Raw genomic sequence first — 27,451 nt, 5'->3', positions numbered from 1 at the left:
CCTTACCTGGACATACCCTTGACAGTTGATAAGTAACCCAAACCATATGGTCCAACCACTTTGGAGAAGTCTTTGACCTATTTCGGAAGCTTATTTCATGTTTTGGGAAGTGTCACAACCTTGTTTGGAACCCAAACCCTCACTGGGTTGAACCTGGGTTCACTGGCAGCCCTTGGGACCCCTTGTGAGCCTTTACAGATCCATCAGCCGCCTATCTGTCGCTTATGTCCAAAAATGCTGAAAACAACATTATTTTGTGGTGGGACCTACCTAGACTTGTTGCAACCTAAACTAAGACAACCCTAAGGACTATGGGACCCCTATAAACCCTCTCTTACCTTGTGGGACCATGGCGATGGGTATGCTTGGTCAAAATGATGGAATAATGTAGTTTTAAAGTGGATTTTCCATCAACCATCCAAATAGGTCTTAGTTTAAGTTGTCTATATAAGGAGTTGAGCTTCTAAAACCCTTAATTGCTTAGTCTTCTTGCCAAATTCGTGGAGAGCAGCTAAGGGAGGAAAAGGAGGAGAGAAAGACGGAGAAGAAGGGAGGAGAAGCTTGGGAACTTAGTTGGACCATCCCCTCTTGACCTAGATCTTCAAGGTTTGCTAGAATCATCCTACTCTTTTCAATTCTTCCATTGTTAGCTCTTGATTTAGGGTTTTTAGTTGGAGATTTGATAAAGATTACATTGATTACTTCCATAGTTGATCTTCTTAGTAATCTAATTTAAGATTTAGACTCTACTATACTTCTTCTAGCTGTAGGTATACCTCATCCATAAACCAATTGAGATTCTCTATCCATTTGGGGCTTTTAAGCCTTTAATCCTTCACTTAAACCCTTTCCCATCAATTGGTTTAGTTCTCAGGTGTACCTAGACCCAATAGAAGATGTAGGAATCATAATTAGAGCTTCTATGAAGCTTGGATTGGCCTACAACCAAGCTAAGTTGAAATACAGCAAAGCTGGCCCATGGTACTCTGATTTTGGAGGCAGATGGCCATCAACCGCTCATCTGCCGCCTCCTTCATTTTTGGTGCATTGCTACACCTATGTAATGCCCTTTGTGCCCTTGATAATCTCCACACCTTGGGGACCAAACCCTTGATCAATATTGGGACTTCTTGGGGCATGATCTTTGAGTTATTTGATTGGAAAAGTTAGTTAATTAAATGATTCTTTTATAATTATTATTTAGAATTCGATTCAACTTCCGGTGAGGCCTAGCGGGTGCCATTGGGAGGTGAAGTGCGGGATTAAATCACCAAAATTAAGGAGATTGTAAGTGGATTAGACATTGACTTAATTTATGGAATGTTTATGCTATGTTTAGTTATGTATATGATTGATACATGCTTGCATAGTATTCTACAACATTTCTCATCATGTATCATTGCATATCATTGTTGTACTTTATTTCAAATATAAATTCAAGGCATATGGAAAGATTTCATTGGTTGTTTGCATATTGTTTGATATTATCATTGATAGTAGAGCATCATGCATGTGGAATGGGATCCAGGAGCCGAGGGTAATGTCGGTCTCGTGATTGCCATATGGTCATTAGAATTGTATCTTGCATTACGCTGGGCACGGGTTTGTGATGGACTGATCGTGCTTTCAGTACCATATTCGTCGTACTTGTATGTGGTTGTGTATGCCATAGGAGACGGGTGGCTAGTGTGGCCGATGGGAATACCAATACTATGATCTCAGCCTATGGGCATACACATACACATGCGCCATCATATATGTATATGTCTATGTTAGGGGAGACGGGAGAATGGTGTGGCCTACGAGAATACCGGTACTATGATCTCAGCCCCTATACATATATGTATGCATGCGACATATTCATGTTAGATGCATGATGGTTAGGTTGGATTATCCCCAGTGTTACACCCCTTACCAACAGGGGGTAAGGTGTTGGATAACCGTTGGTAGGTTTGATGGGAATGCTGGAATACCATTCTCAAACCCGGGGTGACCGAGGGTAATATCGGTACTGGGCAATGGCGTGGGTTATATCGGAGGTTTACCATACAGGACGTACACATGTATGGCAGGCTTCCAACCACAACTCGGGTTATATCTTTGGGTTCCATTGTTTTTGGGACCAGGGATGCTCCTTAGGGGATGTTGCAGTAACACTTCACCCAGACTTAGGCATTGTTGTTAGGTGGATAATAATTAAAATGAACCCATGCATCATGTGCTAGCATTCATGAATTGTTGTATATGCTTGTGTGGTCTAATTTTCTTACTAGGCTTAGTGAAGCTCATCCCTCGTGAAAATCTCTATTTTTTAGAATTTTGATTTAGGACAAGTTATTGTCGGTGGGCACCGATGATATCGTGGTTATGGTTGATCACGAAGATGATTGGTGGGTTCCAAAGTCTGAGTGACATGGAGCTGATTGAGGATGTAACGAGCGTGCCAATGGGGCACTGTGATCGAGGATATGATCCTCAAGAACTCTTTCTCCTTATTTTTCAGCTTTGTGATGTATGGGTGGGCTTTGCCCCAACCTTATTTTCAGTTTTATCTTGGATATAATAACTTGGATTTATTTATTATTTATGTCTGTTTGAGAACTTTAGATGTTTAACGGATTACAAACACATGGTTATGTATATATTATCACAATTTAGCTTCCGAACTTTGATTTATTCCTATATATTCTATTTCCACTGCTTCAATTATAGATGTGTTAGGGTTAGGGACTATGAGGGTTGACTACTACTTCTATGATCTTAGGGTTGTTGGGGTGCATGTGTGCATCATAGTCACACCACCCTGGTTGTGGAAAGTGGGGTGTGACAGATATGGGCAAAATGTTTGAAGACGGAGGGATCAAATCCCAAAGCAAATATGATATTGCGAGACTAACACTCAAAATGAGGGTGAATCAGTGAATTTAAAAAACAAATATGACATTGCCAGACTGACACTCAAACGGGGGTGAATCAATGAATTTAAAAAACAAATATGACATTGCTAGACTGACACTTAGAGTGGGTGAATCAGTGAATTTAAAAAATTTCTCCTCTAAACCTAACTTCACGCATGCATGCACGCACAAAAGAACTGATTTAAATGCACAGTTGTGTGCACATCCACCCCGCTACCAGAAAGTGACCAGGTCTACTAGACTGTACACATCCATCCTGTAAGCACACATACCATGCCACTCCAATTCCACAATTGCAATACAAAACCACAAGGCATAATATATATGGTTCGACAATTTGCCTACATCCACAGAGCAATACCTTACCTAGGGTTTTGTGTATAGGTCAACACTCCAACACTATTTGATTACTACAACACTATAGGAGTTCCTACTCCTGCTTTTCTCTGTGCTGACTTACAGACTAGGGCTACAATCCCTCATCTATCAAGCCCCAACTTGATAGGATATACAATATCAATTTCAAATATTAACCCCCCAAATTACATGCATATACTAGCATTTAAAATGAATTTACAATCTAGAAAATAAAATGAGGATTTGCAAACCTAGATTACCGCTACCCGAGTAATCCCAACTCCACCAAGGTCCTTGAAGTGTGAAAATCAACTCCGACAATGCACAAACTCTGAAGAAGCCATCATCAATATCCAAATCAAGTAAACAACATAAACAACCCTTTTTAGCTCTCCAAAATCTCTCAAAAATGGATTTATGACATTCTTGCCACAGGAAAAAACTGAGCCTAAAAAGTCCATAAAATGACATTATAATGGCCAATTCAATTCAGATCGTAGATTTAGCCAAAGGGGAATGACCTAAATTTCTCGAAAGGGAATCTACTTATGCGCTACAAAATTAGTCAACTAGCCCAATCCGACTTTTTTTATACTAATAGGCAGTGCTTGTTAGTGAGGCTTTGTTAAGACCAAAGGCAACTTGTGACATAATGAGGCATCACAATTTAGTTGTTCGCATATAATTCGTCACATCATCTTCCAAATGCTTGGGTGACACAAAGGCCATCAAAATGCGAGGAAGACCATAGTCACAAGAAAGGAATCTATGGTCGATGTTTAGTTTGCATGTGACACACGATATCATGTTCAAACTTCGGCTCAACCATCAGCCGTTCGATCAGCTCTTAAGTGGTGGGAGAGTCGCGATCACTCAGATAAACATCTAATGCATTTGCGGGAGCGGGAGCAGGAGCTACGAGAGCATGGAAAATGGCATCTGAGTGTTGTCAAATTTGTGTCGACGCTGTACAAGAACGGTGACATGTTATACTGCATTGTGGCACACAATTTGAGGGTATACTTGACAAATGGTAGCGTCCGCTCAAGAATCATCTTTGCCGCGCCTAGCGCGCTTTAGTCTTGGTTGTTGGATTGAGATCAGATCCACTTGATGCGGATCCGATGGCCGCCTGAATTTTAGAACCAAAAGTTTTGTGTCTCTGGGCATTAGTTTCCTGAGATCATCACTTTGTTGCTCTCATTGGGGCATTTTGGTGAACAGCTGGTGGGAGTGCCATGCCTTAGCCATAAATTGACCAAAAATGAGCCTTATGAGCTTGTGCCGGCATGCACGTGCGACCTCAGCTATGTGCATCCTTGGTTGTGTGACTGGTCCATGGGCATGTGTACGGGCACGGCTACAACCAATGCTACTGTTGTGTCTTGACACATGCGGACATGGCCGCAAGGTCTTGAACCCTTATGCATGCATGGTGCTTGCCATGCGCAACATGGGCCTATACATCTGCTGCTACCAGACCTACGTGACCCTATGACACTGCCCCTTGTGTTGCTACCTCACATGACTATACCACTTCACAAAACACTATGCCACCTCACCGTGCACTATCACCCGTCAGCAATTATGGAGATGCCACATCATCAGCTATGCAATGTGTCACCAAAACTCCACACTCCAAAACCACTTAGGTTTGCTTCGCTTCGAAGCAACCGTACAGAAATCGCTATATCTTCTTCCTCATACAACATTGGATCCAAAGCTCTACAACTTTCCAGTACATGCCATATTCCAATTCTGCCATCTGGCTTACTGATATTGGCTCCAAAGCTGACCTATACGCATGAACCTATGAAATCACCTAGTCAAATTGTGTGTGCACTTCACCCAAGGCTGCCACATGCTACCGATATCTATCAAACACCGTCAAACACTGCCTAACATTTTAGGATGCTACTAGAAAATATTGTCAGATACTTCTGTATCACTACTAAACTGACTGTCAGTGCCATTAAACTACATGCTTTGCACAATCACTGTTTAACACCTGAGAACACTGCCACACCGTTAAAATTCACTATAACTGTTACAAAAAATGACAACATTACTCCAGTTTTTCAATAAAATACAAGCAATTTTAATGAAGTTTTAGTGGAAGAATTCAATAAAGGGCACCGGCCCACCCATTGGATTAGTTGGAGGAAGCTCTGTCTACGCAAGAACTAATGGTGAGCTTAGATTTAGTTGACCTTGAAGCTTTCAATATGGCTATGTCGACTCACCAAGCATGAACGCTTATCAAAATGTGCAATCTCTATGATTTCAATTCCTAAAAATACAATAGGGGGAGTGTAGGAAGGAATTTCCACATTACAATCAATAAGGTGTTGGGAATTGCCCCTTTCCATTTATTAGTTTTGATGATAACAAACACATGAAAATTACTAACATTATGTTCAAAGTGAATGATAATTCAAAGTAGCCAAGTCTTGGAATTCATTAAAGCTCAAGAAGGACTTGAAAGACTATGACCATTCATATAAAGTTTCAAAGACATCTAAAAAAATAATAAAATAAACTAGACATGCATGTTGGGTGTTACATTCTCCTTCTCTTATAAAAATTTTGCCCTTGAAATTTCATCGCTCATCACATAACACAACTCTTGACTTAAGAGGAAAGGGCTATTCAGAATTAATTGCTCTGAATAATTCAAGCCCAAACGATAAGGAAAACCTTATCACTGAAATCAGTATATAAGAAAAATAGAAAATTATTATATAAAACAATGAAGAAAATACATAATAATGATGCAACCTCATAGCTGCATTTAGATGCCATGGAAGCCAAGGCCGCACACCCAAAGGCCTTAAGGAGATCGACCCGTATCAAGAACTGAACCAAGATCTAGGTTGGCCTTCATCTATTGCAACAACCCACGGCCAAGGCCAGTCTTCCAGCCAAGTCGCAAGCCCAAGTTTGCTACGTCATCCAAAGTTTAGTGGATGGTGAATCAGTCTTCTAGAAAGTCAACTCGATTCCTCTCGTTCAAGCAACTAATTTTTGAAGCAAAAGTGTTTCCTTTTTGGTGATTTGACACATTTATCATTTGCTTATATTTTATTTTGGGAAGTTCTAATAGCTATTTGCAAGTTGTCCAACCTCTACAAGGAAGGAGATATGAGGACCAGGAAAATTACATCAAAGCCATCCAAGCAAGGACAGCACAACCATCTAAGCTTGGCTAGCAAAAAGGGATGATTTTGGGAAGTCATGAACAAATTTTGCTGCAGCCATCTATTTAAGTTATTGCTCTATTTTTATTTATGTTAAATTAGAAGGTTGTCTTATGGTCTTGCCTAAAACAGAGTGGATTCTTGGCAACGTGAGTTTTTCTTTTATCTATATATGTAAGCCCTTATGACCATTTTACATTCAGTTTTTTGGAAGAATTAATCAAAGTTTACTTAGTCTTGAGTTTACTTTACAACCTTGAAGAGTTGTTGTCCGTAGCCTTGAAGAGCTATGTTTCGTCTTGAAAAATGACATTTCTTCACATTATTTTTTCTCCCTTCTTCTATTCTAAATCGATCATGATGCTTCCATGCTTGCATCAGGTTAGGATTTTCCCTCTTCTAAGAGGCAGTGTGCTCTTCTATTCCTTCATACGTAGCGCCCTCAAATTCGGGTTAAAGATATGGTGTTGGCCCTCACAGGCCACTGTTAAATAATGGCTGGTCTTTCATTTCTTTTACTTTTAAGTACAGAAACTATAAATATATCAAAGACATCAGAATATCACAGCGGAAAAACTATAAACATTTCTATAAGTTGGCATCAACCATCATACCATAAGCTATATCTATGACATCCTATTACTACTATCATAATTATATCAAAATATTTTCTCTTTAATTATATCTCAAAAGTATATCAAGTACCAAAATCTCTGATCTGTCTGACTATCTACTCAGAGGGCCTGACGTGCTTTCCCTTGGCTATCTAGAAACAATCCATATACTGGCACTCAACATGTGTATGCTCTGTAAAATAATCATAAACGATAGGCTGAGCTAAACTAACTCAGTGAGAAATAACGCAGTTCATATCACGCTCATGAATGTAATAAATCATGCTATGTTGTGTAAACCATGCTATGGACATGTTGTTATCATAATTTATCAATCTGGTACACAATATATACTATCTCTGATCATTCATTAGCTGGGGAAAGGACGCCAGGCCTTCTAAGTTGATAGTTAAAGAGAATAACTTTATATGTTATTCTCTTTCTATGGTTTACTTTGTTTGGTTCTCCATATGAACTACCAATGGGCTCTATAAGGGTGATGATACAATACTTCGTAACTCTAGGGATCTGTGAGGAATCCAACTATCTTTGGAGGTACGTGATCAATACCCTGGCCGGTCGTCAAGGCGTCAGGGAAGATTAGTCTCCACCCTAAGACCATACTCTAATCTTCGTGTACCTCATCTAATACCTATACCCTACTAGAAATGGTTGGTAGTCACAGGGTCTTTGCTATGCTTTTCTGTACTTCACTTTTCTTGAGCCATTGGTGCTCCTTTACTTTCTTTGCTAACCTCCACTTCCACTCCATACTGCCTACCTCAACTCTAGGATGAACTAGATATTGATGGAATCCCTATTGTCTGCTCCTAGTTAGTGAAGGGGACATTGGGGGACCCCATTACTCCTCTCAATATTTTTGTTGAACTAGACATTGATGAAACCTTCAGTTTTAGTTCTTTATTGTCATCTACTATGTCACTTAACTTATCATTCCTCATCTTACTTTATACAATTCACAAAATAACATTTACTAAAAACATAATACAATCTCAGAGGAAATGATAAACATGCTATTACTGGGAAAACATGCAAAGATATGAGAAAATTTCCCTCTTTTATCTGTATCTCTATTGTACAATTGTCCTCAAACAATGTATTTGTTAATTCTCTGTCACCTCTGGATCAAACTAGACTCCCACACGACATTTCATAAGCATTAAAGCTCTCTTTTATACTCTTAGAATAGTGGGTAAGGTCACTCACTATCCATACTTAGCAAACATCTCTTTACAACATTACTTGGACATCTGGGCACTACCGATTGATCCTTAGGTCGAACCGGTAGCTTGGTATGAGAAATCTCAACCTTAAAATAGGGGTTTGCTACTTATCCTTCAATAACTTTATGGGATTTTGTTCCCTTTCTCTCTAAATTACTATAATACTCTAACAATATTATTAGGGAACTTCCTTACAGATCAAATTATAACAAAATACTCAAAGGAATAAAAAAGGGGCTTAGGGTTTACCTTTTCAAGCTCAAAACCTTAACTGAAGAGCTTTCTTTGGTTCTTTCTGATCCCCCTTCGATCCAAGAGCCTCTAATAATGATTGATGCTTGAATCTTCAAGCCCTTACCCTAAATCCTTCTCTTTCTTATCCTCTCTCCATTCTACTTTCTAAGTTTTAGAACAATGGAAAATGAACCTGAATTCAACCTATTATAACACTTTTTTCATAATTGGTTGACCAGTTTAACAGTCAACCCTATACCTTGGTCAACCGGACAATTACTGGATGGAGAATTTTCGTTTGGTGTCAGATCTAGATCGACTGGTCTACCATTGGTTTGAATACTGTGATCAAGCTCTGAGGAAACCAGTCGACTAGATCCTACTTCTTCAGGATCCCGTTCATCTTGACCCTTGCCCACTCAGTCGGGCATATCTCGACCGATAAAAGTCTGATTGTTCTAATTCCCACTTGAAAGGTAACTCAATTACCCTCAATTCACATGTTTTGGGCTTCCCCAAACTCTGACTAGATGGTCCTCTAAAATTCACATGAAAACGCCACTTCACCTTAAACTGTACAACTGATAATCTTTTCTCTTTATGTGGAACACCGGTAAGGTCCATGCTATTCTTAGGGTCAATCTAATACACTCAATGTTGTAAATAAGATAAATTATATTTACCTGTACTATCAATAAGCTATCTGTTGGATTGACTCAAACCGGATTATATCAAAACGAACCCGTCAAATACTTGTCAGTCATAAAATTCAATATTAATTACTTTTCTGGGTACGGGGTTTAACATCATGAGTGGGCTTGAAGCAACTTTATCTGAAGAGGCTAGATCTGTGAAGATGTTTCAAATGCCTCAAATGCCAGTGTACCATGGACATTCATGATTGGCAAATTTGTAAGAACTAATTGGCTCTGTAACAAAAGCAACCAACCCCCTCTTCAAGCAGTTTAGGATTACACATACACACAAAACCTACATGGTATGTGTTGCGTGTGAAAACCTTCGATGCCCGGTTCACCCATGGATGAGCCTGCAAAAACCAAGTGAGTGCAAGAGAGCCGGTGTGGCTCCGGCCAAGGACTCTCCGACGCTCAAGTCAGGTCTCCAGTACAACAGCGTAACAGCTTAGTAAAAGTTAGATGAGCGTTTGAGCTCCATACCTGAGTATTTATAGAATGAGGTGAGGCGGTTGGAGGAGTCCTTGTATGGTAAGAGTCCTCTATTGGTAGGGCTCTTTCGTGCGGGGCGGAGTGGAGAGTTATTTTCAGGGTCAGACTCTCACTAAGGTACGAGTCCTTATTGGAGTGTAACTCCGTATCACAGTGGGGATCATAGCTCGATTCTTATCCCGTGATTGTCGGGGCATGCTGGCGTGGCTCCGTGATCTCCGGTGGGCCGTTATTGTTGCTTCTGGGGAGGGCTCGGCCTTGGACAGTCGTGTCCTCGGTGCTCGGCCTCGGGCGATCGAGTCTTTGGTGCTCGGCCTCGTGCTCGGCACAATTGGCGTGGGAGCTGCCTCCAGGCGTATATGTGCTCAGTTCGGCCTCGGACAGTCGTGTCCTCGGTGCTCGGCCTAGTGCTCGGCACAATTGGCGTGGGAGCTGCCTCCAGGCGTATATGTGCTCGGCTCGGCCTCGTGCTCGGCCTATGGCTGACCTGGGCGGGCTCGGCTCATGGCTCGACAGGCCTAGTGCTCGGCCATCGTGGTGCTCGGCCTCGGTGCTCATCCTCGGACAGCCGTGGCCTCGGTGCTCGGCCTTGGGCGGCCGTGGCCTCAGTGCTCGGCCTTGGGCGACCGTGGCCTCAGTGCTCGGCCTCGGGCGATCGTGTCCTCAGGGATCGGCCTCGGGCAGCAGTGGCCTCAGTGCTCGGCCTTGGGCAACCGTGTCCTTAGGGCTCGGCCTCGTGCTCGGCATATGTGGTGTGGGAGTTGCTCCCAGACATGTGTGTGAGCTCAGCTGAGCTTGGCTCAGGGCTTGGCAGGCCTGATGCTCGGTCACGGAGCCCGACCAAGTTGGAGCTGGGGGAGATTACCCTCTTTGTTGGTGCTCAGTTTAACGCCGTGCACCGGGTGCTTGGCCTGGTTCTCGGAGGGCTAAATGTTCGGTCGCGGTGCTCGACCAAGTGGGGGATTGAGGTGGTGCCCTTTCCCTGGGTGACCGGTTTGGTGCGGCACTAAGCAGCTCGGCTCAGCGCTCTCCTTAGGCGGTCCTCTGTCGTATGGCCGATTAGGGAGGGCTCAGTTCAAAGCTCGGTGGAGTGAGTGTTCGGCCATGGTGCTCGGCTCGGCTCGGCACTCTCCTTAGGCGATCCTTGGCCGTATGGCCGATTAGGGAGGGCTCGGCTCAAAGCTTGGTTGGCCTAGTGCTCGACCACAGTGCTCGGCCGTGTTGGTGATCAGGGTGATGGTCTTCTCCTCCGGAGGTTGGTTTGATGCCGCACCGTTTGGCTTAGCTCGATCCTCGGACTGGACTGGGGCTTGACTAGGCATTCATGCTTAGTGACGATTGCCCTTTCGACCATGCTTGGTGCGCTCGGCTCAGTGCTCGGCGACTGCGATGCTCGTCCCTGGTGCTCGGTTTGGAGTCCCTTGGCTCAGTTTGGCCAGGTCGGTTCGGTCCTCGAGTTCAGCTCGATTTGGCAGACTTGGTTCGGCACTGCACCATTTGTGCTCGGCTCGGCCCTCGGGTTCAGCCTCAAACCGTCCATGTGTCACTCTTTGTCGGATGGGGATTCTATGACTCATCAGTATGATGTGTTGAGAATTGTAAAAGTTTATTTATATGTATCCCTACGCTTGGTAATTTGCTATTGATTAGATTAACTTCACAAATTTTTAAGGAAAGCAAACCAAGCTGCAATTCTCAAACCCAAGAAATTTTTGGCCACCTACCCAAACTCAAGTTAGGCCCAATTAGCACTTTTGTGAACTGCAAACCCATCCAAAGCCTGATTGGGATAACCCAACCCACTTAAAAGTTCTAGCTAACTGAGTGTCTATTTAGAGCTAAAGTGTGAGAGCATCAAAATTGGTAAACTATATAGTTAAGAGCATTTGCAAAGCGTGTCTATATGTCTATATCTATGTAATTTTTGTGGTTGCTAAGCTTTATTGAATTAAAAAATAAGGGATGCATACAGAAACATCCTCCATGTTTGATCCACTTAAGATTTTTAGGTCTAGAATTGTCCAAGTGAGTCAAAATTTCCTTTTTTCTATACTCTGAACTCTTGAAGTGGTTTTCCTTCTAAGTGCACTCACAAACGTTGATTGATTGATGCACTCTTACTCTCTGAGGGCGTAAATTTTAAAGATAGACCCAAGAGATAGCTCAATTCATAAGGACCAACACCTCACGGATAAGAGGTTATGAATTCCTCTCTTCTTAGGGCTTACCTATATGGGCAAGAGATCATTGCTTTGTCGTGTAGCCCTTGCACCAGTGTGGGGCCAATGAGAGCATACATAGGAGCATCAACATGAATGAATTTTTTTTATTTCAGAGAGGGTTAGGCAGTAATTTAACACCATTAATGTGTTTGAGTACAGGAGCCACGCGACCAAGTTATGTTCTTTCCTCCCTCCCCCTCACAAAAAAGGGAAAGTGTTTTATGAACATGAGACGTAGGAAAAGATAGCGTGGGCCCCTACGCCCAGACACTCGGGTGCACAAAATGGCCGCCCATCTTCATTCAAGGCAGAAATCTTGCCCCTGTTGATGCTTTTGCACATGCTCCTGTTGAGCCCCGTACTAGCATAGGGGCCCACGCAACCTTTCAGGAACCCTCTCCCATTTTTTATTCATTCTTTTGAAGGGAGAGAAAAATAATAAAATATCTTACGTGAGGCGCTTTCTACACCTCATGTCCAAAGAGCCTTCCCACCCCCCCCCCCCCGAATAAAAGGGGGGGGGGGGGGGAAGGTTTTCTGAACATGAGGCGTAGGCAACACCTACAAACATGGATTTTTTTTTGTAGGAAAGAAAAATAGTATAAAAATAAATGTGGGTAGGCATTTCCTAACCTTCTCCTATCCCTCATGTTTAGAGAGGCTTTTTCCAAAAAAAAAAAAACAAGGGAAAAAGAATACAACATGGTCACGTGCAATTTGCATCCAGACTAGCCCCAACTGAAATGACTGCCTCGCCCCTACAGTATAGAAAATCCCCTTGTCAATGCCCCTGTGCGTCCCATCATTGGCCTCGTGTTGAGTGCAAGGGCCATGTGACCGGACAATGTTCTTCTTCTCAAAAATAAATAAGTGAAATGATTCTTGCTCAAGAGCAGAAGGTATGCTAGCACCTACTACCTTCTATCTCTTTGCTTGGGATAGAAAGCTAGCACCCACCGCTCTTGGGAAGAAACTGCTTCCCAAATAAATAAGGGGGAGTGTTCTTTGTGGGGAAGCGCATGAGCCACGCATGCACGACAACCAATGAGAGTGCACACATTGGCATCTCGGGAGGCAGGATTTTTGTCTTCCATGAGGGGTGGGGCGGTCATTTCGCTCCCTCCCCACTATGTTTGGATGTGGCCCATGTGTCTCCCACAAAGAATTTTTTTCCAATAAATAAAGGGGTGGGGGCGTTCTCTGTAGGGGAGCACAGGGGCCACGTGCACAAGGCAGCCAATGAAAACGCATGCATTTGCCTCTCGGGGGCAGGATTTCTACCTTCCATGGGGTGGGGCGATCATTTTGCCCCCACTGTGTTTGGGCGTGGCCGTGTATCCCCTAGAAAGAACTTTTCTCCAATAAATAATTAGGATGATTTCCATCCCCAAGCGTGGCCTAAGCCAGAGTTTCTCAACGAAACATAGGGGCAGTAGCGTATGCCACGCTCCTAATGGCCCCCATTTTGCATTGTTTATCATTTGTCGCAGCACAGACCGTTATTCCTGTGGATTACCCGCCAAGCCCTTGATTCGTTCGTTTATTTCGCGGTAAGAAAATAAAAAAATAGTTGCAAGACACTTAATCGTTATAAACGTGTCTTATGGCGATTCGTTTAGAGACCTGCGTTCTCTGATAGAAGAACAAAAGGCGGCGGCAGATTTCGAGCAACAGGCCAAGCCAGAGATAATAATATAATTCTTCGTCCCACAGGAAGATAAGATTGAAAAACTCTAAATTCCCTCCTTTGTTAGTTCTTACACCCTAAATCCTCTGCTACAACTCCACTGACAGTCCAGTCCAGTCAGAATCTTAGTTTCCGGGATTCGAAGGCGTTGAGTTTTCACAGATGTCGCCATGAAATCAAGGTTCTCAGCTTGATTTCAGAGCAGTAGCGATTATAGCAGATACCAGAGATGAACGTTCCGGCCCCCTTCCGCGAAAGTTTCTCTCCCATTTTGCATTGTGGCTCTTGCTGTAATCGTCGTTTCCATCCAGTTATCTCGTTGTGTGAGGCGGAAATGCTTCACACGGCGCCATTTGCAGGAAATTTCTATTTCAAGGTATTGCCTTCTTTTGTTTTTGGTTATTATTATTATTATTATTATTATCATTATCAGGTTTCCTGCATCTGAGATCAATTTGAGTCCGGAATATGGAAGAATTGATACTTCTGTTCTGTATCAGGTTGGTTTTTCATAGGAAGCGAGGGATTGTTTGCCAAGTGACTGGGACAGAGACTGATCCAGAAAGTAACAATGATAAGGTGCTCATTACTCACTGTACTAATTCCATATAATGTCGATATTGTTACTGGCAAAATTCTAACTATTATTTGACTAACACTAACTGCGTTGAGTTGTTTTGTTACAATTCCACTGACTGAGTTCTTACCGTTCATTTACTATTGACGTTGAAATGGTGTGCTTCGTATTCAGACAAATCTCTACAGACCCAACCGACTTAACTTTGAATTTGATGGTTTTATTTGGTTCCCCCCTCTTTGGTGTCTGATTTTTTTTTTTCTGGGGCGAGGTTGTTCTCTTTCACTATTATTGTGTTTAACTTTGAACCGTTTATTTCCTTTTACAGGAAAAAGAAACACCTACAGATAGAGAAATGCAACTTCTCAATGATCCACCTACACTAGCTAATCCACAAGCTGATTCTCAGCCTCTTGTTGTTGATGAAGTAACTTTTAATGTATTTCATTCAATCTCCATCGATTTTATTGGAAGGTCTTAGTTGATCTTTTCTTTTCATGGATTTCTGTGTGGCTACCTATTTTGTTAGGACAAGGACCAATTAGTCAGGATTGAAATGCTAGATTCAATGAATGCAGTCGAAGATAGCGGTGGAGAATCTAAGGATCAAACTGACGTCCAGGTAACTTACCTTCTAATTTGTTTGAAAATAGCTCAGCTCATATTACGACAGTCATGATATCAAACTAACTTTCCTTCTTATTAGTTTGAAAGTTAAAATAGCTAGTACTTAGTATGGTTGCTATACAAAGTCATGATGTTAGTAACTTCCCTTCTAATTAGGTTGAAAATTAAAGTGGATAATTATTAGTACAATTGCTATTCTAAGTCATATATCCTGGTAACTTTCCTTCTTGAAACTTTGAAATTAAAACCAATGCATATTACTTGCTACCATAGTGAGTTCTTGGTGATGTATAGATTTTGTGGAAAACCATTGCTGATTAGTCAGAGAAGTTCAATTCCCATTGATCAGAATATAGGCTTGAGAGATTGCTTGTTGGTGGTTACTTGATCAAAGTGTTTAAGGATCTCCTTCGAAGTACAATGTTCTTCCTGTCAGCAACTAATGGCTATAATGGAGATCTTAAATGAAAACAGCCTTGCTGTTATCATGTTGAAATGACGAGGAGGAGCTTTCTTATATGTAAGACCTTTCAATTTATCATGTGTATCCCACTAAGAAGCCCTGATTGTGAAATGAAAACAACAGTGGATGATCTCAAGGTAATGGTGTACTAGAACTATCAAAAAAAGAAAGGTGATAATGTACTAGATAGTGGCGAACTGTGAACACTTGGAATGCCTGTACAAACCACTGGTTCATTTTTCACTATTCCTTTACTTTTAGAGGTTTTATTTGGTGGACAGGGAATTCAATGTATATTTTTTCCAACATTTACATTGGTAAGGTTGTGTTTCATGCAGGAGACTGTTGATCTAGAAGTTGCAAGTGGATCTCCTCTACCGGGTGTGATGGTAACTACCATTGGATCTATTCTGCTCTTTCAATTTGGAAGTCCAGATTCAGAAGATGAGCTGTGTTTCATTAGTTTTTTCCTTTTCTTCCCCTTTCCATGTATATTCATTTAATGTTTGTTATCTGACTACTTGGACATTTGTAATGGTGTCTCTGTCTCTATCTCTTCCTTATTTTTTCTCAAATGCCTGCACAGCAATTGAGGGAACTGATCAGAATCCCAAAGGAAACAATTGACATTTTTAGGGACCAAGTTTTTGGTTTTGATACCTTTTTCGTTACAAGCCAGGAGCCGTATGAGGTGAGCTCGTGGAATTCCATTTATTTGATATAAATGACGCTTTTATTTAAAAAAAAGACAAAAATATTCAAATGGAATTTCTAGAGGGTCTATTATTCTGTGGTCAGTAAAGAATTCTTAGGCACTTGGCATTAAAGGTTACTACCCTGTGCCCCTATCTACTCTGTTTGATAACATTATTATGGTCTATATTTATTTTGAAGCCTTTATGTTGTTTTATTGAAAGGCACTGGTTAACGGGAGAAAAGAAAATTTATGTGCTAGTTTTGCAGATGTGCTGTTCTTCTGATTGATTGCGATTAAATCTGTGATTGAATATTTCACCCAAAATGTCATCATTGAAACCACCCCTTGGGTTCCTGTCTTTTTTCCAGGGTGGAGTAATGTTCAAAGGGAACTTGAGAGGGAAGGCTGATAAAAGTTATGAAAAGATAACAAAAAGGATGGAGGTGCATACTTGGCTTCTGACATTCAAATTCTTGGAGAATATGTAGGCTTAGTTAAATTTCAGCACATTCTATACAGGATTTGTGCAGCCGATCCCAAGTAATTGGGATAAGGCTTAGCTGAGTTGAGTTTAGTCTATTTACAGGATAAATTTGGGGATCAATATAAGGTTTTCCTTCTCATCAATCTAGAGGATGATAAGCCAGTCGCGGTAGTTGTTCCAAGAAAGACCTTGCAGCCAGAGACAACTGGTATTCTCTCTCTCTCTCTCTCTGTGTATGTGTGTGGTTTTGGTGTGAGATCAACCCCCTTTCCAGCTCAGCAGTCTTTTGTGGGTTATGTGATATCTAATCTTTCTATACTGTGTCAAAGGGTACATGTGATAGTATGATACAGAGGACAGCATAGTTTGATGCTTTTTGGTTTTGAATAGTAATTCATTTGGCATTCCTTGTACAGCGGTCCCAGAATGGTTTGCTGCAGGTGCTTTTGGACTGGTCGCTATTTTCACCGTACTTCTCCGCAATGTACCTGCACTGCAATCAAATTTACTGTATATTTTTTCCCTTAATTTTTTTAATAATTTATCTTATATCTAGTTTTATATAAAAAATGATGTTAGAGATGGAATGTTTACTTTCACAAGATTATAATTTGTGCAAATGTACTTCTGATTATTTTCTAGAATCTGGACAACTTCCTTGGTGATTATTTTCAGACATCCTTCTATGGATCTTGAAGACAGAAGTTATTATAAACTGTATATCTAGGAATAGCTTACCTATTTGCTTATTTTTATTAGGCGTGGAATCAAAATTGACATAACCAGTCTTTTGATGAACTGTTGTAGCTAATCACATTAACTTATTTTTGAGTCTCAAAAGTCATATATTCTATTCGAATTCTTTGATCTTGTATTCCTTGTGATAATCTTGTACATTACTGTGCAAGCATGTTCATTTCGTTTCTGAAGCTTTGAGATTGAGTACTTAAGAGTTAATATTTTCTGTATGTTTAACTTAAGAATTGACATTTCTGCCTCAGGTCTACTTTTGACAATCTTGGGTTATTGAAGGATGGCCTCCCTGGAGCCCTTACCACTCTACTTGTTTTGTTTGCACATGAACTTAGCCACATTTTAATTGCTAGAGGGACTGGAATAAAGCTTGGTGTGCCATACTTTGTTCCTAGTTGGCAGGTGAGATGACTGGATAGAGTTTCCTTAAGTATTGATCAAAATACCAGTCCCGTTGATTATATTGACTAGTGAACTATTGCACAACTTCTGGACCAACCAATCACCATTAGCTGAGATGGCATCTTGACCCCACGTGTGTACTAGCTACTCCCTCAATGAATACTCCAAGGCTACCCTTGATAAATTCTGTAAAATCTAGATGTCTAAGCTCTCAGACAAACACTAAATGTTGTCTGGAGTAAGTATAAATATCATTTTGACATCATTTTATCATTGTAAAAGCTCCCAAATTGCTTCCCCATGTTATCCCATAACCTATGGTGGGTTTTGAACTGTTTTCATATTTTCTTACACAAAACATGAACAAGGACACAGCTTGAGAAGGTTTCATACTTTCTGGAAAATAAATGTGTTTGGATGATTGATGAGCTATTTGGTGGCAGATAGGTTCCTTTGGTGCCATTACGAGGATTGTTAGTATTGTGACTAAGCGTGAGGATCTTCTAAAGCTTGCAGCTGCTGGACCTTTGGCTGGATTCTCCATTGGTCTTGTTCTTATGCTGTTAGGGTTTATCTTACCACCGAGTGATGGTATTGGCATTGTAGTTGATGCATCAGTCTTCCATGAGTCCCTTCTTGCAGGTGGCATAGGTAAGAACCTTGATCTACATTCATTTGATATTTTATGGTAATGTGCGTTTACATCGGAATGATTGGGTATCCAATGATGATAAATTTTGAAGTTATGCAGCTGCTGTTGCATGAGACTTGCACGAAAAAATCCAAGTGTGAAATTGTTGTGCTTGCTCATGCTCTTCTATTGCATGCTCTTGCTCAGCTATTTACTTGAACTATGTTAGCCAAATGAATCTGGATATGCTAGTCCACTTGGTAGAGAATTTGTTGCTCGTCTATAGTATAGTTCACAAAATGTTACAAAGTTCTTGACATCTTGGAAAATTCCAGTGGTATAAAGATCATTTTGTATTTACCAAAATATCCTTGCGAAGCAAGTACATTATGACCCTCTCTAGACCCCGCAGTGGCGGGAGTCTCGTGCACTGGGTACGCCCTTTTTTTTTATATCCTTGCGAAGCAAGAAGTGAAGGATTGGGATAAGGGACTAGATCAATCTGGATCAGCTGATTCTTCACTGAGGTTAACTTAGATGAGGGGATCCTAGCTAAAATTTACTCAGATTGGCCTCAGCTGACCCTTTGTCTGGGCTGGCAAGTCTTTAGAACCTGGTACACACTTTGGGCTGTGGACAATCTATGAATGCTGGATCAGCTGAACTAGCTTATCTGAACTCTATCAAATGGTTTAAAGTAAGTTTACCAAGAGGTACTGTATTGTATGTAAGGTGAACAATAGCATATATTTGGGGTTTGTTGGAAAAGAAAATAACAAAAGAATCATAAATTAAGTACTTCAAAACTTGGTAGAACATATTAAGGAAATCTAAACAACGTATCTCACGAAAATCAGCAAAACTCAATGACAAGATAATCTGAGGTTAAAACAAATTGCAATTATTTAATTGATTGAAACAATTTTGAATATGGATTAATCCATGGAAAGTTTTCAGTGATTACTTTCTAACAGATCTCCATTGTGATACAGGAGCAATCGACTAATTGGACCAGCATGACCGAGTTTGGAAACCCATACCGTCTCGGAACTGGCCCAACCCCGGGTTTTGGTCTAATAAGGGCTGGTAGTAGTTTAGTTAGTCTTTGTCTTTTATTTATGTTTTGTTTTGTTTGAGTTGGATATGTAGGAATAGGTGATAGAGAGATAGAGTTTGATTGCAAGTTAGTTTCAGTTTTAGAGGCTAGTTAAGAGTCTTTGTTTTCCTCAGATAGAGCCTATTGGAGGGCAAGGATCCACATTATCGACACCATGTAGCTGAGATTTTCCTGGTTTCCTGGGCTATCTTCTTTCCTCTTACTTTCATTTTTCATTTTTCATTACTCACTTTTCTTATCCCATTTCTTCTTCATCCTCTTATTTTCTTTTGCCTTTGTGAGGACCTCAGTTTTTTTCTACTTTGTTTTGAAAGGATCCATGTAGTCAACCCCATTTGGTTGGGATAAGGCTGAGCTGTTGTTGTTGTTGTATGTACCCAATGAAAGAGAAAAGTATTTGGGTTGCTCAACGCGAGTGTGTGATTATGTGATTCTCTTTCTCCCCTGAACTCTGAGTTCCATCTTAGATAGCTTTCCATTTCTCTCACCAGCCTTCTACCAATTTAGTATCAGAGTCGAAGTTCCCCATGTTCCCCATCAGTATCTCTCTTCCCTTTCTGTTACTTCCTTTCTTTCTTCCTTCTTCCCATCGATCCCCTTTGTTACTTGTCCATCTCCCATATTCTTCTCGTCTCACTTCCGTTTTTTTCCTAATCCTTTTCTTTTTTGCAGTCTGTTCTGGCGTTAACTTGGGTTGGTACGAAACTGCAACAACACCCCATTCTCCCCTCATCGTCCATTCCCCCCATTGTGACATCGATTAAGCCCCCCTCCTCTAGGGTTCCAACAACAACAACAACAAACTCAACCTTATCCCAACTTAATGGGGTCGGCTACATGGATCCAAACAAAACAAAGTAGGGAAAACTAAGGCCTAAACAAAAACAAAGGGGAACGAAGAGATGGGAAATGAGATGAGAAATGAAAAACGGAAATGACAAATGAAAGATGTTAAATAAAAAGAAAAAATTAAAGATGAAAGATGAAAGTAAGAGGAAAGAGGCACAACCCAGCAAGTCAGGAGAATCTCAGCTAAATGGGGTCTGCTACATGGATCCTTGCCCTCCAATAGGCTCTATCTGAGGTCATACTTGGTACCAGACCTAGACTATGCATGTCCTTCCTCACAACTCCTATGGTCATTTTAGGTCTGCCCCTAGCTCTTTAGATCCTTCAATTGGGATCATATCACTCCTCCTTACTGGGGCATCCCTAGGTCTCCGTTGAACATGACGATACCACCTCAAACGACTCTCTCAGAGCTTGTCATTGAACGGGGCAACTCCCAAGTCAGCTTTAATACGATCATTCCTTATTTTATCGTACCTAGTTTTTCCACACATCCATCTTAACTCCTCATCTCTGCTACACATAGCTTCTCAATATGACACTTCTTAACTTCCCAACATTCTGCGCCGTACATCATAGCCGTACGACATAAATAAAATTCAAGTGCATTGTTAGATTTGAAATTCTTAATAGAGACATCAAACTGAGTTTGTATTTCAAGGTAAAAATTCTGAAAAACATAAATAAAATCAGATCGATCTTTTAAAAAATAAACTCATTTTGGTCAGAGAGTAATCATCCACAAAAGTAACAAAATAATAAAAACCAAATCTGTGTCGGACATCACATGATCTCCAAATTGTTAGAGTTGTTAGTATTTTGCACAAGGGTACTTCTGTCACTGTCTTGTTATAAGTCATGACTTAAGTTGTATTTTTTCCTTTTTTTCCTTAAAACATTACAGACCTGCAATTGTAATCAGTAGAGAAGAAGAGGGGAGAAGATGGAGAAGGAGAAGAGAAGAGGAAGATGGAGAAGAGAGATCGATTGGGAGAGCAAGGGAACCTCCCTCACGATTCTAATTAATTGAATCGTGAGGAGAGGCAATATTATTTAACCACATTACAAGAGTAAATACCCAAACTACCCGTAGTACAGAAAATAAACTAGAAACATAAATAAGATATAAATCAGACCAAACACCCCCAGACGACTAATTCTAATTGACATCCTTAACACTCCCCCTCAAGCTGGAGCATAGACATCACCAAGAACCAGCTTGGAACAACCATCCAAGAATTGAGGTCGAAACAAGGCCTTCGTAAACATATCTCCAAGCTGAAACTGTGAACGAACAAAAGGAGTAACAATGAGCTTCTTCTGAACAGCAACTCGAACAAAATGACAATCAACTTCAATGTGTTTGGTCCATTCATGAAAAACAGGGTTGTTGGCAATGTAAATAGCAGCTTGGTTATCACTGTACATCTCCATGGGTTGATCACTGTAATAACCAAGCTCAATAAGGAACGAACGAACCCACATCAACTTTGTAGCAGTATGAGCCATGGCTTTGTATTCAGCCTCAGCACTGGAACGAGCTACAGTCGTCTGTTTCTTGCTCTTCCAATTAACCAAATTTCCTCCAAAGAAGGTACAATAACCTGTGGTTGATCTTCTATCGCCATCAGAAACAGCCCAATCTGCATCAAAGAACCCAACCACGTTGGTATGACCATGGCGACAATACACTAATCCCTTACCAGGAGCACTTTTGAGGTATCTTAGAATGCGACAAGCAGCATCCCAAAGTACTTGCTTAGGGTTCTGCATGAACTGACTAACAACCCCTACAACAAAGGAGATATCAGGGCGAGTAACTGTAAGATAAATAAGTTTACCAACCAGACGTTGATACTGATGTATGTCACCAAACTCTTTATCATCAAAAGCACCAAACTTGACGTGGGGATCCATAGGAGTATCAATAGGTTTACAACCTAACATCCCTGTCTCATCAAGTAAATCAAGGACATACTTTCTATGGGATAGGCTAAGACCTCGAGAGCAGCGAACAACCTCAATGCCAAGAAAGTATCTGAGGCTACCTAAGTCCTTGATCTAGAAATTATCATGTAAATAAGTCGTCACCTGTGCAATTCCAGAAGCATCAATACTAGTAACAATGATGTCATCGACATATACTGCAAGAATGACCATGTTAGACCCCTGACGTCTAACAAAAATAGAGTGATCAGAATCGCACTGAGAAAACCCATAACCAGCCACAACACTGCTGAATTTATCAAACCATGCACGGGGAGACTGTTTCAGTCAATAAATTACCTTATGAAGGCGACAAACCCGGACACTATCCTCCCCCTGAGCAACATACCCAGGAGGTTGCTCCATATATACCTCCTCCTGGAGATCACCATATAAGAAGGCGTTCTTCACATCCATTTGAAATAGAGGCCAATCAAGATTGATTGCCAAGGAAAGTATGATACGAACTTAATTCAAACGCGCAACAGGGGAGAAGGTCTCAAAATAGTCGACCCCATAGGTCTGTGTAAACCCTTTCGCAACTAAACGGGCATTAAGCCGTTCCACAGTTCCATCTGGATTGTACTTAACTGTATACACCCAACGATACTTAACAAGATCTTTACCAGGTGGTAGATCCACTAATGACCAAGTCTTACGAGAGATCTAGGCATCCATCTCCACATCCATAGCATGTTTCCACCCCGGGTGAGACAAGGCAAGTGTATAAGAAGTGGGAACAAAGGTAGAGTGTAATGTAGTAGCAAAAGCACGATAAGAAGTTGGGAGATGAGCAACAGAGACATAATTTGCCAATGGGTAAAGGGAACTATTTTGAGTGCAACTACGAGTACCTTTGCGCAAAGCAATAGGGCAGTCATCAGCATCTAAAGGGGGATCCGCAGGCAAGAACTCAGCTGGTGGCAGTAGAGGGGCGGGCAACAATATTTTGAGGCGGCATAAGCGGCGGCTGCTGTTGGGCACGGCGGTGATAGACCTGCAGAGGATTGGCAACTAACGGAAGAGGAGGAACAGTAGTATCAACCGGACCAACACCACCAGTATCAACAGTAAGATCTGTTAAGATTATCGTGTTTAGTTGTTTGGGGTTATTTATGTCTTTTATGGTTCTTTCTATTTAGTTCTAATTAGTTTTATGTCTCAAGGGTTTTTTGGGTGTTTTCTATTGTAATTCACTTAAAGTTCTATTATAAATAAACCTGCCTCTCACGATTTAGTTATTCAACTAAATCGTGAGAAGTCTTCTCTCTCTCGGTTTTACTCTTTCTTCTCTTCTCAGATCTTCTTCTTTCTTCTTTGCTTTCTTCTTCTAGTTGTCTTGCTGCAGGTTAGTTTTTAGCTTCAGTTCTGTTACATGGTATCAGAGCTTTGAATTCTGATCCACGAGATTCTCCTTTCTGCTGCTGTTTTGAAGGTTTTTCACCTCTTTATTTATATCGTGGTCTACAGCAACCATATGCTGCTTATATTGATCTGAACTCTAGTCATATATTTATGAAGGACTAGAGTTCCTTGCTATGTTGCAACTGATTGTGTATGTTCCTGCTGCTGTTCGAAGCCCTTGAAGATTGGTTCCTTGCTTGCCCCTAAAACCCTGACAATCGATATTCCAAAACCTTGTGGAAATCGATTTGTTTTTCTTCTGGGATCTGTTCTTCATTCTTGCTGCTGGATTTACAGTGATTATACATCATTATTGCTGGTTATCTTCATCAAAGATTATACTTCTGTATTGGGTTGTTCTGCCCTATTCTTCAAGGCTATCGATTTTACCCTGATCAGGGTTTTTCTTTTCTTTTCTTTTGGGCTGTTATCGACATTGGTGTTTGCATTTATTAATTTCCCTAATGGCTGATGCTAAGTCTTCTACCGACAACTTTAACATTCAGATTACCAGTGTGAAGCTGAATGGTGCTTCTAATTATCTACTTTGGTCTCAAGCCTTTGAGGTCTATATCACTGCTCGCCGGAAGATGAAATACCTTACCATGGAACCTCTGAAATCTACTGATGACAAATATGATAATTGGAAGGCTGAGAATGCAACCCTTCTTTGCTGGCTTTGGAATAGCATGGAACCCTCCATTGCTTCTAATGTTATGTTTCATAAAACTGCCAAGGGTGTTTGGGAACAACTCAAGGAAAGCTACTCTCAAGATACAAATCTGTCCCGAATTTATGATCTCTATGAGAAATTCTTCTCTTTTAAACAAGATGGAAAATCCCTTGGTGAGTATTACAGTTCATTGAAGGGGATGTGGGAAGAACTTAATGTATACCAGCCTATCTCTACTGATGCTGCTGTAATTAAGTCCCAACGATCTGAATTTTTGGTTGCCAAATTTCTCTCTGGGTTAGATTCTGATCTTCAATCCGTCAAAAGTCAATTGTTGGCAGGAGAGAAGATCCCCTCTATAAATGAAGCATATTGTCGGCTCCAGAGAGTTGTATCCCCTTCAGTGGTGAAGTCTGATTCAGCTCCTACCAACAAAGATAATTCTGCCCTTTTCACTTCTACTGGAGGGCGTGGCCGTGGTGGTGGTGGTACCTCTTCTTGCGGCCGTGGTTTTACTTTTGGGCGTGGCCATGGAGCTGGTTCTGGAGGTCGTGGGACTATGTCTAACCCTGCTGGTTCTGGTTCTGTTGATGCTAGTTCTCGATGGTGCACTCATTGTAATCGGTCTAATCATACTGTTGATAAGTGTTGGCTCAAACATGGCAAACCACAGTGGGCCCGTGAGCAATTTGCAAACTCTGTCGTATCTAATGGAGGGGCTAATTCTGTGCACTCTTCCGACACTGCCCCGGGATCCTCTACTGATGGTGGTAACTCTTCTAATAATTTAGTCTCTCAACTCTTACAACGAGGCCAGCAACTTGAGGCTTCTTCTTCTACATCTACAGCTGTCCTTGCCCACTCAGGTATTACTGCTTGTTTCGCGTCCTCATCCTCTCCGTGGGTCATTGACTCCGGAGCATCTTCTCACATGACCGGTAAGCCTAATTTGTTTTCATCTTACACACAGCCTTCTATGTCATCTTGGATTTCTATTGCAGATGGATCCTCTATACCAGTCACTGGTCATGGGAAAGTTTCCTTGTCTTCTGACATATCTTTAACTAATGTTCTCCATGTTCCCAAGCTTCCTCTTAATCTTTTGTCTGTTAGTCAATTAACTAAAACTTTGAATTGTTCTATAACCTTTCACCCTTCTTATTGTGTCTTTCAGGATCTTGCAACAAAGACGAAGATTGGTGGCGGGTATGAGAAGGGAGGCCTCTATTACTTTGATTTGGGAACTACATCCACTGCAGCGGTTGCTACTTCTCCTGGCGTATCTCCTTTACATTGGCACTATCGGCTAGGACATCCTTCTCTATCTAAGCTGCAACACCTTGTTCCCAGTTGCAAGTCTGTCTCCCGTATCGAGTGTGAAGCTTGTGAGCTTGGCAAGCAGCATCATACTGTTTTTCCTTTGAGTCCAGAGTCTAGGAGTACTTCTTTATTTCAGTTGGTTCATTCTATTTGGGGTCCTTGTAGGGTCAAAAGTCGGTTAGGGTTTTCTTATTTTGTTAGTTTTATTGATGATCACTCTCGGATGACATGGCTATACCTCTTGAAGGATCGATCTGAATTTGTGTCTATCTTCAAACAGTTTTATAATGAAATTCGAGTTCAATTTGGTGTTCCTTTAAAAACTTTGCGTATTGACAATGCCCTTGAATTAATTCAGCGTGAGGTCTCTCATTTTTGTTCTGACAATGGCATTCTTCACCAAACTACTTGCTCTTATACACCCCAACAAAATGGTGTGGCAGAGCGCAAAAATCGCCATTTGTTAGATGTCACTCGTTCTTTGATGTTTCATATGCATGTTCCCAAACTCTATTGGGCAGATGCGGTGTTGACAGCCTGTTTTCTGATTAATTGTATGCCTTCATCTGTTCTAAATAATCAAATTCCTTTCAAAATAGTGTTTCCTGATCGGGCTGTTTTCTCTCTTCCTCCTCGTGTTTTTGGTTGTCAGTGTTTTGTTCATGTGCTTCGCCCAGGGCTTGATAAGTTATCTCCTCGGGCTGTTAAGTGTTTGTTTCTTGGATATTCTTGTACCCAGAAGGGGTATCGATGTTTTGACCCTGTTACTCACCAACAGTTTATTTCTGCTGATGTTACCTTTTTCGAGAGTTCCCCTTATTTTGCTGGTTCCTCCGTTGATGTTACTCTTGATGAAGTTGGTCGGGTTGCTGCCCCTGCTCCTCTTCCTCTGCCGATAGCTGCCTCGCTTGTACAGGTTTATGTGCGTCGTCACCAACAGCAGCCGCTGCTCCCACTTCAACCTATTGCGGCCACACCTTTACCGCCACCAGCTGATTCTTTGACTACAAATCGTACTGTTGGTGTTGATGATCTCCCTATTGCTCAGAGAAAAGGTACTCATACTTGCACTAACCGTCCTCTTTATCCTCTGGCAAATTATGTGTCTGTTTCTCATCTTCCCCTTCATTATCGTGCTTTTGCTACTGCATTACATTCTACTTTTATTCCCACTTCTTATACCATTGCTATGTCTCACCCTGAGTGGAAAAATGCTATGGATGTAGAGATGGAGGCTCTCATCTCTCGTAAGACTTGGTCTTTGGTTGATCTCCCACCTGGTAAGGATCTTGTTAAGTGTCGTTGGGTGTACACGGTGAAGTACAATCCCGATGGTACTGTGGAGCGGCACAAGGCCCGTTTGGTTGCCAATGGGTTTACCCAGACCTATGGGGTCGATTATTTTGAGACTTTCTCTCCTGTTGCGAGGCTGAATTCAGTTCGTATTTTGCTTTCTTTGGCTGTTAACCTTGACTGACCCCTTTTCTAAATGGATGTGAAGAATGTTTTCTTATATGGTGACTTGCAGGAGGAGGTGTATATGGAGCAACCTCCTGGTTATGTTGCTCAGGGGGAGGATAGTGTCCGAGTTCGTCGCCTTCATAAGGCAATTTATGGACTGAAATAGTCTCCTCGTGCCTAGTTTGATAAATTTAGCAGTGTTGTTGCTGGTTGTGGATTTTCTCAGTGCTACTCTGATCACTCTATCTTTGTTAGACGACAGGGGTCTAATGTGGTCATCTTAGCAGTATATGTTGATATTATTATTACTGGTAATGATGCTTCTGGGATTGCACAGGTGAAGACAT

The 27,451-nt window shown here is 41.3% G+C and overlaps 2 protein-coding genes across 2 annotated transcripts; one reads left to right on the top strand and one right to left on the bottom strand.

Moving 5' to 3' along the window:
- The first annotated feature begins 13,896 nt into the window (after positions 1–13,896).
- On the top strand, positions 13,897–18,395 carry LOC122647791 (probable zinc metalloprotease EGY2, chloroplastic). Its single transcript, XM_043841104.1, has 11 exons — positions 13,897–14,036; positions 14,161–14,239; positions 14,566–14,664; positions 14,767–14,859; positions 15,666–15,716; positions 15,914–16,018; positions 16,393–16,467; positions 16,611–16,716; positions 16,925–17,018; positions 17,510–17,663; positions 18,107–18,395. The coding sequence occupies exons 3-11, from the start codon at positions 14,593–14,595 to the stop codon at positions 18,353–18,355; spliced, it is 999 nt and encodes a 332-aa protein (XP_043697039.1). The 5' UTR covers positions 13,897–14,036; positions 14,161–14,239; positions 14,566–14,592; the 3' UTR covers positions 18,356–18,395.
- Positions 18,396–19,147: 752 nt separating this feature from the next.
- LOC122647789 (secreted RxLR effector protein 161-like) lies at positions 19,148–22,177 on the bottom strand. The gene is made up of 2 exons (XM_043841102.1): positions 21,469–22,177; positions 19,148–19,173 (listed from the first exon to the last, which is right to left on the bottom strand). Exons 1-2 carry the CDS (start codon positions 22,175–22,177, stop codon positions 19,148–19,150), a joined length of 735 nt encoding a protein of 244 aa, XP_043697037.1.
- Positions 22,178–27,451: the final 5,274 nt, after the last annotated feature.

Source organism: Telopea speciosissima, unplaced genomic scaffold (genome assembly GCF_018873765.1).
Source record: "Telopea speciosissima isolate NSW1024214 ecotype Mountain lineage unplaced genomic scaffold, Tspe_v1 Tspe_v1.0161, whole genome shotgun sequence".
Lineage (NCBI taxonomy): Eukaryota > Viridiplantae > Streptophyta > Magnoliopsida > Proteales > Proteaceae > Telopea > Telopea speciosissima.
Note: the sequence above shows the minus strand (reverse complement) of the source record. Positions and strands in the feature narration are given on the sequence as shown.